The following is an 18976-nucleotide window of genomic DNA, read 5'->3' as shown; positions in this document are numbered from 1 at the left end:
CGTGGCTTCTCAGCTGATTGGCAGCCGACCAAACCCGCAGCCTCCCACGCATGCGCCTCTGGGTCGTCTCGGGCTGTGTGACTCAACTTGCGCCGCGTTCGCCGAAAATGAAAGCAAAGCCGGGCCTCCTTCTTTGAGCGTTGTACGGGCCGCCGAACGGCTTTGAGCAATGGTCGGCAATACAGGTACATCAAAGGTTAACCAAGCGAAATCAAGACTCAACCAGAGTAAGCCAAGCTTTTGCTTTGCATAGCTAAGGCTTGCTGAGCTAAGCCGCAACCATTTTTTTTTCTGCACTGTGCACGTTACAAGAAAGCAAAAGTGTTGTTTGTCTTAACGAGAGTCTACTGTATGTCACCTCACGTCGGTCCCAAAAAAATCTGGCACAATATTTAAATTGTATTTTCCCTCATAGGGAAACGTCGAGAAACATATTTAACTGAGTGAAGGCCTAATGTCAGGGACAAACATCGCTAAATGCATTTAGCATCTACAGACGTTACCAAGGATAACACTGAAATGCCGCCCCTTGAGTCGCTTCTGCGAGATGGACATGCGGAAAAGAACGTTGAAAGTCTTCCGCATTGTTTTTTTTTTTCAACGTTTATAGAAATGTAGAAAAAACAGCCGAGGGTCTCTTGCTAGTGCATCAGACACCCTTAGGTATAGCGATAAGTTAAGGTTCACGACGGGTATGGGTGGGAAATAGCAAGGGAAAAATAGTGGGTCGGGATATTGCTAAAATGCACGTCGTCACGCCTTCCCGTGGAGTGGGGGTGCAAGACACATGGACCATTTTGGCAAACTGTTAACGTAGTCTCTATTTTATCAGTTCATCGCACAAAACTCGTTTTTTTGCCTGCTGTAATTCAGTGTTGCGCCTGATGTATTACTTCTTATATGTACAGACGAACAATAACTTTCTTTTTGATGTATAGTAAAAATCTTATCCTTAATCCTATCTACTCGTAAGCTGACGCATTAAACGTGGGGCATATTAGTGGTATTGTAGAATGTATACTCGCGAATGCAATTGTGGGCCCAAATTCGTGGATAAGTAGCGGCAATTAGAAGTGGGAGAAAAACGACAAATGCTTACGAGTATGCTTTCAATTGGTATAACAACTAAGCATGTAGCATCGCCCCTGAGTTTTCGGCTCCAGTTCTACTAAGTGACGTTGTGAGTTACGTGGTTGGTATGACTGCGACATCGAGATTTCGGCGCACGTTAAAGATCCGGAGATGGTCAAAATTGATCCGGGGCCCTGCACTACGGCGCGCCTCATCGACTGTGTAGCGTCGGCGCGCTAAACCGCATAATCAATCAAAATCAAATAAACACATGAGGGAGGAGAATCCAGCAACTAGAGGCAATATTTATATGGCAGAGGAAGTCTCTCGAAGGGTACCTTGAGCCATCATAGGGATACAGAAGTCACACCAGCACTACTCAAATATTCTCGCCTCCAAAAACAGGCAAGAAATACGGGCCCTGCAACTTAACGTGAGCCTTTATACGCACGTCATAGTCAAGAGTACGTTCGTCTTTTTTATTTTTTACGCAACTGCTTTTATAGCTGAAGGAAATGGGATGACGGCATCCGCGTTTTCTTTGTAAAGTTAAACAATGTTTAAGCATATGCAACGTTAGAATGTAATAACCGGATTAATCACCAAATCGAATTGCAGTGAAGCATTTTGTCGGTCTCCTAATACGGCGCATATGGTATATGCACTTTAATTAAGGTTAGCCGAACTTTTACACAATTTTGTCATTTTGTGTTTTCTGTTAAACTCGCACGAGAAGGAGCTTACCAGTGATGCACTTAGATGCCGTGTAATCGCCTCACACTTAACGGCCTCTGAAACATCCGCGATGCTGACGCATCACTTGCAACTTAATGGAAAGGCTTCCAGTTTATCCGAACGACTCACCGCCGGTAGGCCATACGAGAAACACGTTTCACGGTGGCGGCGGTAATTTCCTATCCTGCTGGCATTCATTTCGGCTAAGCAACCATTATCGCATTAGCGGGCTTGAGCGTCATAAGTACTGTACAAAACCGATAGGCTTTTTAAACGCGAACCATTTCACACTGACCCCCACCGTTCATAATTTGTTGTTTGTTCTACACAACGACCAAGGTTCAGGGCAAGTAATAAATGTTGGATCTCGTAAACGGCAGTAAAAATACCTGGTTATAAACCAAAAAGGATTTACATTGAGGCCTGGTTACATGGGTGGACAGCGAAACCGCTAAAATACCAATAGAGATGCTATTACATGATGAACGACAAATTCGCATTGAATTGCACCTTGACAATACCATATTTACGAGCGTATTGACTGGAGCGAACGCCAAATGCGTGCAACAAACAACACACGATAATTTTGAAGTCGTGATTCAGCATTCTTCCTAAATAACCAGCTTAATAAACCTTGGCAGGACTGCAGTACTATCCTAGCAGACAAACCTAAGATTGTACTGGCAGCTGATGATGATGATGATGATGATGATGATTTCTATTGGTTTCCCCATTGTATCGGGGTGATGACATGTCATCTGACCAAAAAGGACTAATATACCTATGTTTTACACTTTTGGTTCAGCTGGGCTTCGTAATACGGTTCGGATGGTTCAGGTACACTTCTATGAATTGCTGTGATGGTTCCGCAGACTTTCATAAAAAATATTTTTTCTTATTCAGAGGCATCGCAATGCGGCGGAATAGAAGTCAGTTGAGGTGGCTAAGGTTTTTTGTCTTTTTATTGTAGGCTGGTATTTATAAGAAACAATCAAAATAACTGCGTCTTAGATCCGCGCTCTCAAGAATTATAAATTTCCACCTTCATGCTATGAAAGGATATCTTATTAAAATAAAACGCATGTGCAGCGTTGTCAGCACGCGGCATGTCTGGCGACGTTGCAAGCTGCCCCAAGTCTCTCAATTTATCTACTAAACTTCAATCAACGCAAAGTAGCTGTAGCGAGAGCATTAAGAATCAAAATGTGTGGCCGCAAATGAGGTAATTCCGCCGCTTTTAGCGGGGAGGGAATTTGTGGTCTGGCAACCATGGTAGGCCCGCAAAAAAATGACGGGAAAATATGCGGGTACGCCGGCCGAAATGCTACCGCAAACCCTGCGAGTTCCTTCGCCCGCCGCTTCTCACGTTCTCTTTCACTCGCGCAAATTCAAACACCTGAACTTCGGAGAGGCCTCCGCCCTGCAGTGCACCTAGTACACTGTGGAAGGCGGCTGTCCCCAATGCCATTCCGCGCATCCTTACAAACTTAATTAAAAGGCTCAGCTTGAGCAAAAACTTCCCCTACTTTGGGCTAACATCAAGTTTTCTGCGTGCCCCCCCTCCTCCCCACCGCGTGCTACGTCAGCATGGTCTGCTCAGATGTAAGTTCCCCAAAAGCCGTCATCCCTTCCGTGGGCCCAATGGCGCTACACCACAATACCGCGATTATCCGGAGCCCGCAACCAAGACATGCTTCAGAGCCTACTTGCGCAGGCGGCTTTATTGACTGGGGTGCCGGCGTGTATACGAGCGTGTGTAAGCCTCCATCCATGCGTCTTTTTTAGGTGCGGAGCACCTTAGCACACCACAATGTCCGTCCGTGTCAACGCGCATAGCATTTACAATCGCAAAAAATCACACAGGCACCGGAAGGATTCGAGCCTGTGTCTGGTAGAACAGACAGAATTAGTGTCAGTCGTCTTATCCATTGGGCTATGACCATGAGTGAAACGGCTGATGAGAGTGAAACGGCTTACTCCCTCACCTGCAACGGTGCAGAGTACCTTAGGACCTCCCAATGTTCGTCCGCGTCCATCCATGCGCACACCACCATCAAGCGAACATCGAGCGAAATTTGATTTGAGCCGTGAGTTGCAGGTTCATGTACGGAATATTCAAGGTACAACTCACGGCTAAAATCGAATGACGGTCTGGGCGCAACTTGGATGTCATTTCTTGTACCCGTACTCCGCACCCTCGCCATCATCCACGGAGTGGAGATGCTGCCATTTTTTTATCTTTATCTTTATCTGAAGCCTGGTTATGTCCACTGCAGGACGAAGGCCTCTCCCAAAAATCTGCAGCCACGCCTATCGATCGCCTGAAGGCCGATAGTGTGATTGCATAACCATTGGGAAGGTTTTTAGGACATGTACTCAACTAGGGTTGCTAAATCCTTGTCTGCTGAGGAAATGTTTGTGTCCTAGGGAGCCTCACCTATCATGGATAAACCTATCTGGTACAGCCACCCGTGGTATCCGACGGAGTTATATACCGGACCAGGCAGCACTTCAAACCTGGTGCAACGCTCGAGAGGCGTAGCATGGATGGTACATAGAGCGCGCAAGGAGAGTGGCAATGCTTTCTCCCCGCGCTTTTGTCTGCCCCAAAGCGCCGTTGTGTGGGCCCGTGCATCTACAGGCCCGAAAATAGGTAATCTTGTGGCTGTATTGCAGCCTGGGTGTCAGAGACCTCTGCACTGCTTAGGTTCGTACGAAAAGCAAAAAAGAAAAGCAAGCGCAAACACGAGCAACCGGGCTTGAATCAGAAATAATTTTTTTTTTTCGTGGAGGCAAAATGCGCGCGTGGTTTCAATGTCTGTGTATTCCCAAGCTGCATTGATCAACCTTGATTATTATGAATAAGTCGTTCATGCGCGTAGACAGTCTAAACTAAAGTGCAAAAACCAGAATATGGGAAGCACGTACGTTTGTGTACAATTTATGATTTTGCTGAACTGACCACCGTTATAGAAAAGCGGAAGCGGATAAGCCCACCACTGCCTGGCTTGGCCTTGCAAAACCTACCCCCAACCTTGCTTAGCTCTGGGAAAACTTTCATCAACCATGCTGAGCCACCTTCACCATGCTAAGGCGGCAGTGAACGCAGGTAGATCTACAGCTCTCCCATTCGCCGCATTTACCAGTTGAACGGCGTTGAAATTGTTTGCTGCATCTGGAATTCTTACAAACAAATAACCACCTTTAACAAAACTGCAATGCTGCTAGGCCAAGAATAACCAAGAATCATCTAATCCGTTGTCGCCCCAATCTCGAATTCACCGTGTAAAACGAGGCGAGTTTTTTTTCTCTTCGATTCGATTCGATTCCATTCGATGGTGGTTTATTTAACACAAAGAAACAACATACAATGGGTATATACAGGAGGAGGTCCCGAAGTCAAAGACTGCAGGGGGACCTCCTATAAAACAACCACCAACAAGTAAAAGCTTTAACAAACAGTGGTTACAGTATTATGTTGTGGCCTTAGGACCCCACAATGTCCGTCCGCGTCCGTGCGCATAGCATTTACAATCGCAAAAAATCACATAGGCACCGGAAGGATTCGAGCCTGTCGAGTGCAGACATGCTTGATATTATTTGAGTAAGCGTAAATTTTATGTTAAAAGTAAGAGAGGTGCACAGTAGCCGAGTTACGGTATTTAACGGAGAGCGCGTTGAGGGAAATGTGTGTTTAGAATGAAAAAAAGGGCTTTTGCGATGCCGGTTATAAACGCGATATTGCCGGGGAGTGAGCAAAGTTGAGGAATGATGTAAAAGACACAGTAAGTGCGTACCAACGCGAAGGCACAAAAACAAACGGCGCAGCGGCTAAGGCAACCGTAATAATACCTTGAGATTTACGACTTACGGACAGCCAGCGAGCACAGCACACTCACTGAGGACGATGGTCGGCTGGCGTGAAAAACACATGGCGGACAAAAAGGGCCTGATAAAAAAAAAACGATAGGAATAAGAATCCCAGACCCGGCTAAAGAGAGTCGTTGCGACGGTACGAGTGCGCACCACACATGGCCGCTTGAGATGTCACCGATATCAGCTTCCCAGCGGTATGAACGCCAGAGGTTCCTTATGACCTGCTCGGGCAGTAATAACTGCCCCACGACTCGGACCTTGAGTTATGTACAGTTAACAGAGCCGTTTATTCGCAGTGGTGCAATTTTTCTCAGGGTTATCATTAAGATGTGCAGCATCTGGCGTGGCGGTTGGTTGTACATTTCAGGTATCATGGTTACGGTCCTGCGATACCTGTTCAAGTGGGACTCGGCGCGTATAACGCCGGCGATTGCTAACGTCGATGTTGAGTTGTACCCGCTCGAGGGACTGACTTCGAGCGCTGAGTTTTGATTAAGTTGAATCTATTTTGGAAACTTCGCTTTCCCCGCTTTACGTTTCAGATCAGTGGTCGGTAAGCTATTGAGTCGGAGGGCCGAGTTACGTGAAGCCGACACCGCGGAGGGCCTGATGGCACATAGGGTGGGAAGATGGAGGCGGCTTTGCAGACAAAGAAAAATTTCAGCGAATTGACAATAATATTTAATGATTATTGACAAAAATCTGGCTAAGTGTGAAGATTGGGGATAATGCCAACTGGAAGCGATCAATTTTCAGTTCTTGTCCCCCGTCAAACCCCTTTTGAGGTCAAACGTGGCGTGTCGTCTACAGGTAGGAGGGGACAGGGGGAGGGGTGGGGGTTCTGACGACGTGCTGGGGGCCGCATAATAGTGCCCGGTGGGCTTCACGCGGCCCGCAGGCCTTTGGTTGCCGACCCCGCTTTGGATGTTAGGATGCCGTTACAACGTTGTAGTTCTTAATATTTCTTTATAAGGCGAATTTTTTGCCTTCAGGTGTATTTTTAAGATAATTATTATCAGTAAATCAGAGGATACTCAATTTAAATAGAATGGTTCTTTTACATAATAGCAACAACAAAACGTATCAGGAGGGAACAACAGGGCAAGTGAAATCGTAGTCATTCGACTAGAAATTAGGAGCTCCTTGTGCATCTTATCGATCGTGTAACGAGCCCAACAAGGCGATCGTACTTTTTTTGTTTCATTTCCAGGTGGGCTAAGCTACCCCAGCAGCGGAGGGCTACAGCGGAGTCCATCGGACCGCACTGGAAATCAGCAGCGTTACCAGAGAGATGCCCAGTTACCGAGATCGGCCACCATCAATAGCAGGCTGCTGAAAATGCTTATTCAGGTGAACATATTGGATTTTTTTCTGATTTTACCTTCTTCTGCTGAACGTTTTGCATCTCAATTTAAAATTACATTACGTCCTGCCTCCTACAAATTCATCACATGGCTGGAAGAATATTTTAAAATACATGGGCCAATACCTACGCCTGCTTTTCTACAGGAACCCACTGTCCGGTGTAATAAATAACAATTCCTTGAGGTCCAGAAATCGTCTTGTTTATTCTAACGCCCATGGAAGCATCGTAGCAAAGGCTCTGTTTGAGTATTCTAGGTCGCACTCCATACTTTTTCGCTTTCCTTTATATTTTAGAGCAACCGGCTTCCTATCAAGGAGAGATTGGCAAACCTGGTGGTTTCTGGTCAATCTATCGGCCTTTCCTCTGTATTGTTCCGTTCTTGGTCCGTTGCAAAATCACGCTGACGCGGTGCGAGGGACAAAGGCTCTGTTAACTTTCTTCTATGACTCGGGATTAATCGAGGTTCCTTAACCTTGTAATCCTCAGATTTTAGATGTAAGGCATCTCTTACACTCGGCCTGTCCTTCCATCCAGCGTGCATGCGTCCGCAAGCCTCCTCCTTTCCCTCGCCTGCCAGCTGCGTCAGCGCGTTCTCCTCGCCATGCCAGCTGTGCGTCAGCGCGCCGTTAGCGCGCGTATGCTACACTCTCTCACGTTCTCCTCGCCATGCCAGATGTGCGTTAGCGCGTATGCGCGTCTCTCTCTCGTCACTCTCTCTCGCGGAGCGGCTATATAACCGCGGTAACTGCGGCGCGCGCTCCTCAGTCGCTCTCGCTGCTACTGCTCCGACTGCTCCGATGAGTTGAAATGGACACTAACATGACGTTCTTTACGTAATTGGAAATCTACTTGTGATTGAGCATCATTTAAGGTTCGCTACGCTTCAACCACATTTGGGTAACCGACATATCGGAAACACGAATTGAACCCCGTGAGATGCCTTGCATCACCCCAGGGTTCCCCTCGCGGGAAGATGAAGAGAATTTTTTTTTCTCCTAGTGCTGTAAATTTTTCTACGTTCTGAACTGCTCTTATTTTCTTCTCCCTATTATTATTTGTTGGTGCGTACTTCTACCCCCCCCCCTTTCTGTTTTCTTTTTTTTCCTCACTACGTTCACCCCCATCTGAAGTAGCAAGCCCCGCCGTTTGTAGGCCTAACCTCTTCAGTGTCCATTAAAGCTCTCTCTCTCTCTCTCTCTCTCTCTCTCTCTCTCTCTTCTCTCTCTCTCTCTCTCTCTCTCTCTCTCTCTCTCTCTCTCTCTCTCTCTCTCTCTCTCTCTCTCTCTCTCTAACCTCCTGTCTCATCTTTGCAAAGTTTTGAAAGATGGGCGTAGTTGTTTTACACCTATGTTGTTTTACACCTATAAAGCAATGTGAACATTTAAGTAATGAACCATTACCATTTATGGGTAAGGATCTGAAGTAATGTTCAGTACTCGCGTACCGCTTGTTGGACCCCGCTAACGACCACGAGGCTCCCCTTTTACTAAGTTTTTGTTACACCATATTCAGCCCAGACATGCGGAAAAGGAAAGAAAGGAATGACGAGAAAGGAGGCGGTATCCGACTGCATCCATCGAAGCTGGAAGTAGGCCACAACTACACCATAAGGTGTTCGGGTTATTCTCTCCCGAAGCGTTTTTTTGTTGCTTAGTTTGTCTCATACGTTTTCTGAGTATGTTTGCGCTTTCTGCAAAATAACAAAGAAAAAGGGCTGGAGAGTGTAACAACAATAGTTCTGAAGACCCACTCGGTGATTCTCAGCACGCACGAATTCGCCGCTTGCGCAAGCAGCACCCGCGCGCCGCTACCAAAGACATTTGTCGGGAGATGCGTGTGGGTGGAGAAATGAAACAAAATGGGCTTGCACGCAGTCCTCAAAGTGCCTACTCAGGTCGCGGGAAGCCCCAACCGCATGCGCGCGGCAGAGGAAATTTGATATTTTCAGGCAGTCACCTTGAATGCCCTGAAAGGCTGACGCAATCTTCGACGGAACGGTATTGCGTATTGCGCAAGTCTGTACTACGTCTGACTTCTGTCTTTTCAGCCTGGTTCGGAATGAAAGTGATAAAGCTTTACGACAAGTTCGTTTCAAACTTTCCATTCTGACATTTCAGCATGTGGCACTCGAGAAACCTTTCACTCTCTCGAAGTATTTCACTTCACAGTATTTCACAAAACAAAGGGGTGGAGCAATTTTTGTTTTGTAGCTTTCTGTCACACCTGCATTCCGGACAGCGTTTTGTTGGAAATAAATAGTGCCAAATATTTTGGCCAACGTTGCAGGGAGTTCTGTTCTTTACATTTCCTTCCTTTAGTTTGGGACGACAGAGTAAGGAATCCGTGTTCAAGGTTTTCTTGTCACAACTTGTCATTCGCATATCTTTCCTTAAGATATAGAGCCCGGTGGAGAGTCAGGGAGTCATATTATTGGCAAATGCGAATGCATTACTTGTCGCTGAGCGCGTCGCTGGGTTTAGCGTTGCGCGTGGTCATTGAACGTTGTTTAGCTGCAGTAGCCTGCTTCGCAGGTTTTTCTGCTGTGCGCTGTTCTCGTAATTTATCGACAGCGAGCTGAGGCTGCGTAGCCCCTGACGCTCCTGCTACCGACCTCTCTGCTTTTTGCGCTTGCCCAGGTGCTGCCTAGCAGCCAGCTCTCATGTTCTAAGTTTTATTTCTACGGCTTGCGATATGGAATGCGTGGCTACCAATAGGAGGCACTCCGTACTCTCGTTTTTTTAACACAAAAATGTTTTATTCCTGAGTACACGAAGATCTCACTCACGTCATATTCGTCACGGAAGTGACGTCACCAGCTCTCGAGCCCTCTCGCCGCAACAAGAGGTACGTGGCACTGTACCGACTGCGCTATGAGCGGAGACTTCAGCAGCTCTACGAACGAGCCTTATGTCCTTCGCTATGAGTCATTCAGATGGTGCTGCCGTCTAATAGAGACGAAGCGAAGTAGCGCATCATGACGCTAATGAGCGCCGACAGTTGGCGTCTCCATGGCAGTGCCTTCGCGTACGGCGGACGCGCGTGAATTGAGGCACACTCGGCTGTGGCGTTGTTCCCATGACCATTGTGTTTCAAGCTGCTGTTCCTGTGCATGTCATTTTTGGTTTTGTTGTCCCGGAATAAACCGGCTTTTTTTTGTTCCTTGCATGTCGGCGTCACTTCCTCTGGAAGGGTCAGGCTCGCGAACCCTTCGCATATGAAGGAAGTTTCTGTAACATTCAACTGCTCCTGTGAAGGCACCTTTCACTTTCGTGTTTCACCGATTCCTATGAAAGAGGGATCAACGGCAATTTTTTTATTTTACTTCTTCGCACTGAGAGGGCAGTTTTTTAGCTCAGAATATTTGCTGACGGTGGGTTTTTTACATAAGGAGCTGAGTAGTGCTGTCACACTAATGAAACTGCTCGTACTGTGCTAGCTAGCCTACATCACGGCCATTCAGGTATTGAACGTCGGATCTTAGAAACTTCCAGCTAAGTCTTGGTTACCGTGTTTTAGTTTTCTTTAATTGCTATTCCTGTAATATTTCTGTACTCTCTGGTGCCGTTTATGCAGTCTGCTACTCGACGAGGGTGACCCTGAGTATTGATGTCCGTTGAAGAACTTTGTTCATTCATTCTGTAAAGATACTGCGAGATAAAACAAAATTCAGGGAAGCTTGCACTCACACGAAACCCCTGAAGGGCCAAGCTGTTGTAGGTGCGCGTTTCCGGACACACAGTTAAGTTTCACTATCATTGTTTATTTGCGTAGTTGCGGTGCTAGTATCGTCGTCATATGCATCGAAGAGGTCGTCGCCTTCTTTGCGGCGGATGGTGAATGCAAATTCATTCTCAGCATTGTAGACTTCTACTAGCTCTTTGTCATCGACTCGAGGCAGCGGCGGCGGGATCTGCAAGCCGTCTTGGGAAGGAGAAGCACACTCGTAGCCATGTCTTGAATTATCCATAATGGCTTCTAGAAAATGCGGAGGCCGCGGTGACCTCTCCTAAGCAGGATGACTTTTCATCTTTATCATTAGCGCTGCAGTTTTCTTTTTTTTTTTTTTTAGCTAAAGCCACCGCGCGAGCCGGGAGGGTCGCCGCGAGGCACGCGCTCACGAGTGCTCGCCATTTTCTCGCCCCACGGAGTTTTTGTCATTTTGTTTTTGGTAAAACCCCTGCGCCTGCCGAGGACGCTCGGCGGTCGCCGTGACGCACGCGCTGACGACCGCTCCGAATTGTCTTAGCATTTTTTCCTGCAGCGGCGAACTTACGGACAGTAACAACAGCTCCGCTGTTAATAAAAGTGATGATAGGTGATACGCTGCGCAAACAGGAGGAGATGAGGCCCCGTAACCCGGTACCTTGTGGTATATAATAGGTAAAGTTAAGATGTCTAACAACTATTATTCAAGCGTGCTAGACGGCTTGTGTGGTCTGGAGGCCAGTTTCAAAAATAAGACTTGTGGCAAAGGGGCCTTCACGTGTAGCACGTAGTGGCGTTGTTACAAAAGGTCTCTTGTAAGCGTCCTAAGAATTTCAGTCATCGAAATAATTTAGATGAAATGATAATCTCTGGTAAAGAAGTATACAATGTATTCGTATTTTGATGCATTTAGAACAACGTAGTGTAAGTGTTTTGTGATGATTTTGAATTGTACCGCAATGAGGTTCCAATGTTAGTTTTAAACGTCATGTGCCTCCACCGACAGCGTTTTCTGTGCGGGTATGTTCTATGTATGCACAAAAATTATGGGAAGTTATTATCCGATTTAAATACAAAGTTTTGCTAAATGCGTTCGCATTTCAACCCCTTCAATGCTCACTGCATTTTATTTTGTTCACTATCTTCTCGTGTACAGAGTCCTGCATTTTGTAGACCTATACTGCGTTGCATTTTGTTCACTATCTTCTCGAGTGCATAGTCCTATATTCTCGTAGACCTATATAATTCCCTCTGTAAGCCTAAAATTACGTTTCCTAGAGTCTTTATTTTCTCGTCGGAGCGTGGCTCAAGCTCGGCGAGGTAGTACGTCCTGTAATAAATTGTCCATGAGTGAACCAAATTCTAAAATATATAAATACACACAAAGAGAAGCAGCGAACTGCGTAAATACTACTATAAAGCATTCTTTTAAGTTGCAGTTCACTTCTTCTGGCGGTAGTATAACACGATTCTTTTATGTTCCCTTTACTCAGCGTTCTCTACAGGTACAAAGGTGCCTTGGCGTTGGAATAACCTTCGCGTTTGATCTGGATAACTCACTTGTCGCCGTCCGTCGGGCCAGCTTCGCCATCTTTAAATAAGCTGTCTTAAAGGTGGAGCTACGTCTTTGATGAAGGCCGCACCGAAAACAAGATTTTGGAAGGCGGTATGGTCACCTTCTATTTATGATCCGGCTGAGTGGAGTCTTAATCCCCCAACACACGCACCTACGAAAAAATTCAACCCAAAACCCAATAATCCTCAGGTTTCAAGAAACTGAATTTCAGCGTCTTTAATTTAGTTTCTGAGATTTAATTCACCCGCATATTGTATCAATGGTCCCCGGAACTCGAGGAGTTGCGCTTCCCAAAGCTTTAAAAAAAACTTTGGTCGCACCGGCACTTCTTTGTACGTGCGCTGATCTCGTGGCTGTGAGAAAAGAGCAGAACAGGAAACAGGGAAAAGAAAGCGTACTCACCGAACTTAAGGTCGCAATTATATGACGCGGCGGCCCCTCTTTCACTAAGGCAAATAAATTATGTTAAAAGAAACATAAAAGACGTGGGTATTTTCTTGTTGTTTTCTGTGTTATTTAGGGGGGGGGGGGAGAACTGTGCCTTATAGTTTGTAAAGTCCCTAAATTGTCTTGATCTACCTCCTTGTAAATTATCAGCTCCAAATACACTTGCTTATTTAGCGCACGTTCAGAATCTATTTAAATGAAGCTTTGTAAAATTGTTGTCAAGTTTTGATATCGCGCTTGTGTCGGTGTACATGCAAATGAGGAGGGTACACGATTCGATTTTGCTTATTCCTCATTGGTGTTCTTGCAACATGTGAAAACACACTACTAAACACTCCCTCAGAATGCCAATTGTTTGTATAGGGACCATGCAACAAAACTGCTGCGCCGCCTCGTGCGTGCTTCCCAAACTACGCTGCGGGCAGCAAAGCGGGCAACGCTGGCGCAGTTATGCTGTGACGGTGAATTCACGGTGTTCGCAAGGAATGTTATGGTGTGAACAGTGCAAATAACTACTCTAAGAATTCTCTTGTAACAAAGATCTTTCGATTTTTAGCATGTTCATCCCCATTCAAAACTGCGCCGCTAGTTTTATCACCTCGCAGTATTCCCACCATATCAGTGTCACCGCCCTCTAGTTATCCCTCTCACTCCCGACTCTTAATCCACGCCGCGTCACCTATGCCTTATCCACAAATTCTACCACTGGTCACGATCTAGGCTCGCTTTACTGAGTTCACCTCACACAATTTCGTCCCGTTCATACCACAGTCGTCCAATAGCCCCCATTACTGGTAGTACGTCAGCACTCAGCTCATCTTACTTTCCTAACGCTGTAATCGTATGGAACGCGTTGCCCGACCACATCGCCACATGCACTGAGAACAAACGTTTTAGAGATAAACGAAAAAAATGTTTTTTTTTTTATATAAGATGTATATAAGATATTTTATATAAGATGTATTGGTTCAACTTGTTTACTGTGTGCGGCTTTGTCTTACTGTTACCCCTGTAAAAATTATGTAACACTTATTTTGCGATGTTCCTACTTTAGTCAACATTTCGAACTGTGGTGCCTTCGTGTGTTTGTGTTTTTGTGTTTTTAACATTATCTAGGCTCAATCTTATTTCTGTAAAGATTGTTTCCAGACGGGGGGCCCCTCCGCTGGCCTTATGTAATGCCTTCGGGACTTGAAGAGTGTCATAAATGAAATAAATAAAATGACCAGCGCACACGACAGATACACAGTGAGCGTCGCGTGAAGGAAGTGATGTTTTACATTTCTTTGTATGTCCGTGCGCGGAAGGCGGGCGGAAATTATTTTTTAATGTGCAGCAGATTGAAACAAATGGCGGCCAGCGAAGAGGATAAGAATGCGAAGTGCACACTTCCTTGGCTGTAGACAACCAACGGAGCCAAGATTTCTCTCGTACGTGCCTACGTTTTCCCCACCGACCCAGAGCAAAACTCTTGGGATGGTTGAAGGCGCGGGATGCGGTTATAAACTGCAAGTTGGTGCTATGTGTTTTCTATTTACCGGATAATCCTCTTCGGGCTTTAAATATCGTAAGCCATTCCTACCAGGTGCAGTGAGTGACCATGTTATTGACGACTGCGAACATCAATGCCGCATTCTTTGCTTGTGCACTGCGGGTTTCGTTTCTCTGCCATCGCGGTTTTCTGTAACTTTCTGCAGGTATGATTTTATGATCGACACCTACGTGTTGATATGAGCGTATTTTGTTGAGTATTACGAACTGCTGCCTCACCTGTTTTTTTCTTTTCTTTACTTGCTATAAAATAACGGCACCGGATCTGTACCGGGGATATTTTTTGGATCTGTCGCTTTTTTATCGCTCGCTTCGGCTACCGAAATTTATACAACGAAAACGATTTGTTTATCAGCAGTTAGATTGACAGTTAGTTGAACAAACACACCGCTGAAAGTGATTTATGTAAAATGAGAAAATAGCGTTCGATCACAGCGCTTGTAATTTGTCCTGGTATCTGTTTATCGCATTTCGTTTTGTCCGAGGGCAATACGCTAGGAAGAACAGCAAGCACAGCTTTTGTGCATGCACCAAGACACATACAGTAACGGGGGTAAAAAAGCATTGATTTCATTTTTTGCGCGAAGTGCCTGCGGCGGAGTAGTAGTAGTATTAGGAAACTTCAAGCAGCCATAAAGTCAGAGTGATTCTCGAGCCCGGGAATATAAGTGATGACGGGGCGACCGATGCTCTAGATGCCAGAAATTGCTGGGCGTCCAGGTGGTCGCTGGTAATCAGGTCCTCCCACAGCTCAGGGTGAACGTAGCATGAGGAATACAGGAGCCACCTCTTTTAAGGTTACTTCCGCGCATTGTAAACACCTTTTTCCCTGAGCATGTCGTTGAATTCAACCGGTCAATTTGTTAAAACCCTTTTTCAAATCATCATCACCCTTTTTTCCCGAGGTAAGCATGTGCTGATCAATGAGTGCAGTGGTAACAAGAATGAACAAGCCTGCGTATTCCATTTTGCCCAGTTTTAAACGCCAAAAGGGTCTTGATCGAAACAGTTGCACTTCCATTTACATGCACACAGCTTTAAAGTTTAATTACAACTGGTCCAAAACTTTAATTGCAATGACGTAAGATTCCTTGTTTACTGGGCTTACGTTCGTTTGATCGGTGCAGTGACCTTTGCCAGTACCGTTCTGTTGGGCGCAACATGACTCATACGCGTCGAAAAATTACTTTCTGTTGAGAAATTTTATTCTATTTTCCTCATTGGTGCCAACAGAAAATATAGAGGTGTCAATATGGCGAAATTTAGTTCGCTGGATTACATTGTTCGCCTTAAAAAAACGCCTGTCTAGCAGGCAGCTGCGGCGCGCATATTCTTCCACGGGACGGCGGGGCGGCAGAGGGTGGCACTGAAACGCAGGAGCAGCGCGCCCGCTTTAGGTACCGCACTCTCCCTATTGCGAAGGTATTAAGTGGCCCATTAAGCATAAAAGCCGCCATGGGGCGTTCACAGCAGCAAAACGGTTCCTAAAACGATGGGACACGCAAGAAGCAAAAATAGAAAATTTGACAAGAAATCTGCGAAATTTGGCACTAGGGGGAATTGAACGCAAGGACTTCGAAATGCGACTAAAGCACGCGTATCTAATACCAATGCGGCACCTTCGCTCTAGCTGAAGAAAGCTGGACCTAGGGTATTTGTTGTGGACTCAGACGACAGCAAACGTCGACAGCCGGCACACGCAGCTCCACGTAACAACGAGCTTAACTTTTCTTAGCACGTCGTTAGGTCGAACGTTAAGGTTGCATATAGGCTGCACATAGGCATAGCAACATACCCTCGCCCATTTAACCAAGTCCCGCTCGGCTTGGAGCCAACATTCGCACGCACAATCGCCACAATCCACTCACGAGGATGGCCAATGACGATTGCAGGTGTCGTTAAAAGCTCACTGGTGATGCACCAGTTCCGAATTTGATGGGACATGTCAACAAAGCAAACACAATCAGAGAGCGTTGAACAGGCAGACTTCTACCAGGCGAGTGCCCTAATATCGCCACCGTTCCTCCAATAGAATCTGATTAAATCAATCAGTAAGCGCATACCTCGACCGGTGTCCTGAGCTGGCCAACCCACCTATTTCTTCACCTCGTAGTAGCCTCTTCCCAGACCCGTATCTTGTATGTATCGCATAACAGAACGAAAACGTAATCGCTACAGATTTGAAGAGCGATCCGGGCGAATGACTTTAATTCTATGTACATGTCTTTATTTCTCACCTCCACAGTACTTCCCCCATCTTGACACCGAATTTTTTATCAGGTAGCAGACGGGCGGATGGGAACAGACGGGGGCTGAACTTTAAATTTTACCACACATAATACATATACGACAAAAAAAGGGGGGGGGGGGGGGCGCAGAAGTGAGCAGAAAGAGGGCCAGAAAGGACGCGTTAGAAGGGCAGAGTAAACACTAAAAGACAGGAACAGTGATCAAGGCCATCTCACCCGATCGATGTCTCTTAACAGCTGAGATAGTGGTGCCCCCTCGAGTAAGACAAAAGTCACCAAAAAGGCAGTTCAATCGCGGGATGCAACCGATGTCGCTTTCCCTTCAATAGGATTAGTTCAGGTTCCCACGGTGACCTCGCGTCAAGCTTTCCTTTGTCTTTGTATGACATACAAGCAGCGCTTCTCCACCCCACAAAGGCCTAGCGACGGGAGGTGACATGGCTTTCTGGGGGGATCACGGATCACGCCTGCATCCTCGGTGCGTAGATCCGCCCGGGACAGCTCAGTCTATCCCTGGCAACTTGAAAGAGAAGAGGGCATCAGAATAAGCACCGGGATCCCACGTGACGGATTCGCCTCATTTCCTTTCGTGCACGGCGCGGAGGACAATCTTTGCGCCGCCTGTTTGGTGCTGGAGACGGGGAAGGGATCTGCCTTACATGACACGGCGGTCAATAACCGGAGAGAGGAGGCAACGAATGCACCAAAAAGCTTCCAAGCGTGCTTTCTTTGTCAGTTTAGTGGCGCTGTGTTTTATAAACTATATGATCTGTCGAAAAAATGAAGTGAACTTGGCGACCTTAATTGTAATGAAGTGAACTCCTGGATGGCAAAATTATTAGACGACCCTTTGAAGAATGTACATGATAGACATTCATTATTACAAGTAGCGCTTCGAATTCCGCCTTATGATGAGCAAAAGTGGTGAAAAGTGCTGCAATTAAGATGAGATGAAGAGAGTGAACCCCATTGGCATCATTCGAATTTAAATTTCGAGATTTTCGCTAGGATGGTCCAGTCGGCATTCTGTCCTAGGTGTATGAGTAGAATAAAACGGCGACGAAAGCAGAGGAACAAGGACACGGCACTGGCTGAAAAATAGCATTTGTAGCAACGGTACGACATTTGTCCAAAAATTGTTAAAGCCGAGAATGAAAGCCGCAATTGAGAAGCATAATAATAAAAACACGTGACAAAGACGTACTTGATAGAAAAGTGTTATTTTGCTCTGCTATTCGGTCCCTGTTTATTTCTGGACCGTTTTCAAATAAAACGTGCTGCTTATCTGAAATCACTGCAGACAAATATAACGGTCAACTTAAAAAAAAATATATACAGCTTAAAAAATTGAGGTAGAAACAAGGTTCGTCCAGCGTTTGCGTAGTGGGAAAACGGCGTAATATAAATAATAGGTCTTTGAACTGCTGTGATCCAAAAATTTATCTCTGATGTTCTTCGCTTACGCTAATATCTCGTTTGTGTAATTATTCATTACCAAGAGGCATAACACGCGCTGCCTTTCTGAAGAGAAAAAAAGTAAATGTTTTTCGCGAACATTGACGTATTTTAGACATTCTTGAATAATCCTTTGAAATTATCATTCTCTGTCGATATAGTTTGTGGAATGATAGGCAGTTCACCTTTATTCTGGACGCATAAAAGTGGATTTTCTCTAAACAAAATCACACCTCTCACGTATATATAAATTTACATCAAACAAGGGCGTTAGTAGATGCCTTCGGAGTTTTTTAGGTTACGCTTTGTCGCATAAACTTCTCCAAACATCTTTAGGACACTGTAAATGTTGGGGAGAGCGACCTTTAAGTTCATTTTTTGTGTGTTTCTTTTTGACGTATCAAAAACGGGAAGAGCTCATTCGCTATTTGTAGTCCGTTCTGTTATTTATTGTGATTGAAAATTGTCAACAATCAGTGGCATCAGTCGACCAATATCCAAAGCAACAGCGCTGTTCGAACAGCTGAACAACTGCGAAGCAGAGCCAGTTGCCAGCTTTGATAACACTACGCGTCGCTGCCGACTCATTCAAATGAATAACTAAACTTTGCTGTTGTTTACTCACTGACAGCCGTAGTGAGAGAGTGCTCGAACTTTATTTTTATTTTTTTGGCTAACCGTTTGCAGCTGGCGTGGTACATTGAAATCCTCCGTGAGCTGCTCCGTAAGCCTTATACTGCACGCGTGGATTTAAATTGATGCTAGCAGTTTACCCGAAATGTGCAACGAGAATTTCGGCGTAGTTTTAACAAACGTGACTGTACGCGCATATCCGCCGGCCTGAAATTTTTTTTGCCGTGGCTGTTGCCCTTTACCAACTTGCTTTTCTTCCCACCTGTTTTGTTAGGTTTTCTAGGGGCGGGTGATGTGGAATCACAAATAGCT

The 18976-nt window shown here is 45.7% G+C and overlaps 1 protein-coding gene across 1 annotated transcript in view; it reads left to right on the top strand.

Moving 5' to 3' along the window:
- LOC144151637 (cadherin-like and PC-esterase domain-containing protein 1) overlaps nt 1-18976 on the top strand; it is a 139675-nt gene that overhangs the window by 59356 nt on the left and 61343 nt on the right. Inside the window, exon 4 of the mRNA XM_077682751.1 lies at nt 6893-7032. Within this exon, the coding sequence (XP_077538877.1) occupies nt 6893-7032 (140 nt within the window). The remainder of the gene's footprint in view (nt 1-6892; nt 7033-18976) is intronic.

The sequence above is a fragment of the Haemaphysalis longicornis genome, unplaced genomic scaffold, assembly GCF_048455015.1.
Source record: "Haemaphysalis longicornis isolate Haplotype H1 unplaced genomic scaffold, Haemaphysalis longicornis Haplotype H1 scaffold_9, whole genome shotgun sequence".
NCBI lineage: Eukaryota > Metazoa > Arthropoda > Arachnida > Ixodida > Ixodidae > Haemaphysalis > Haemaphysalis longicornis.
Note: the sequence above shows the minus strand (reverse complement) of the source record. Positions and strands in the feature narration are given on the sequence as shown.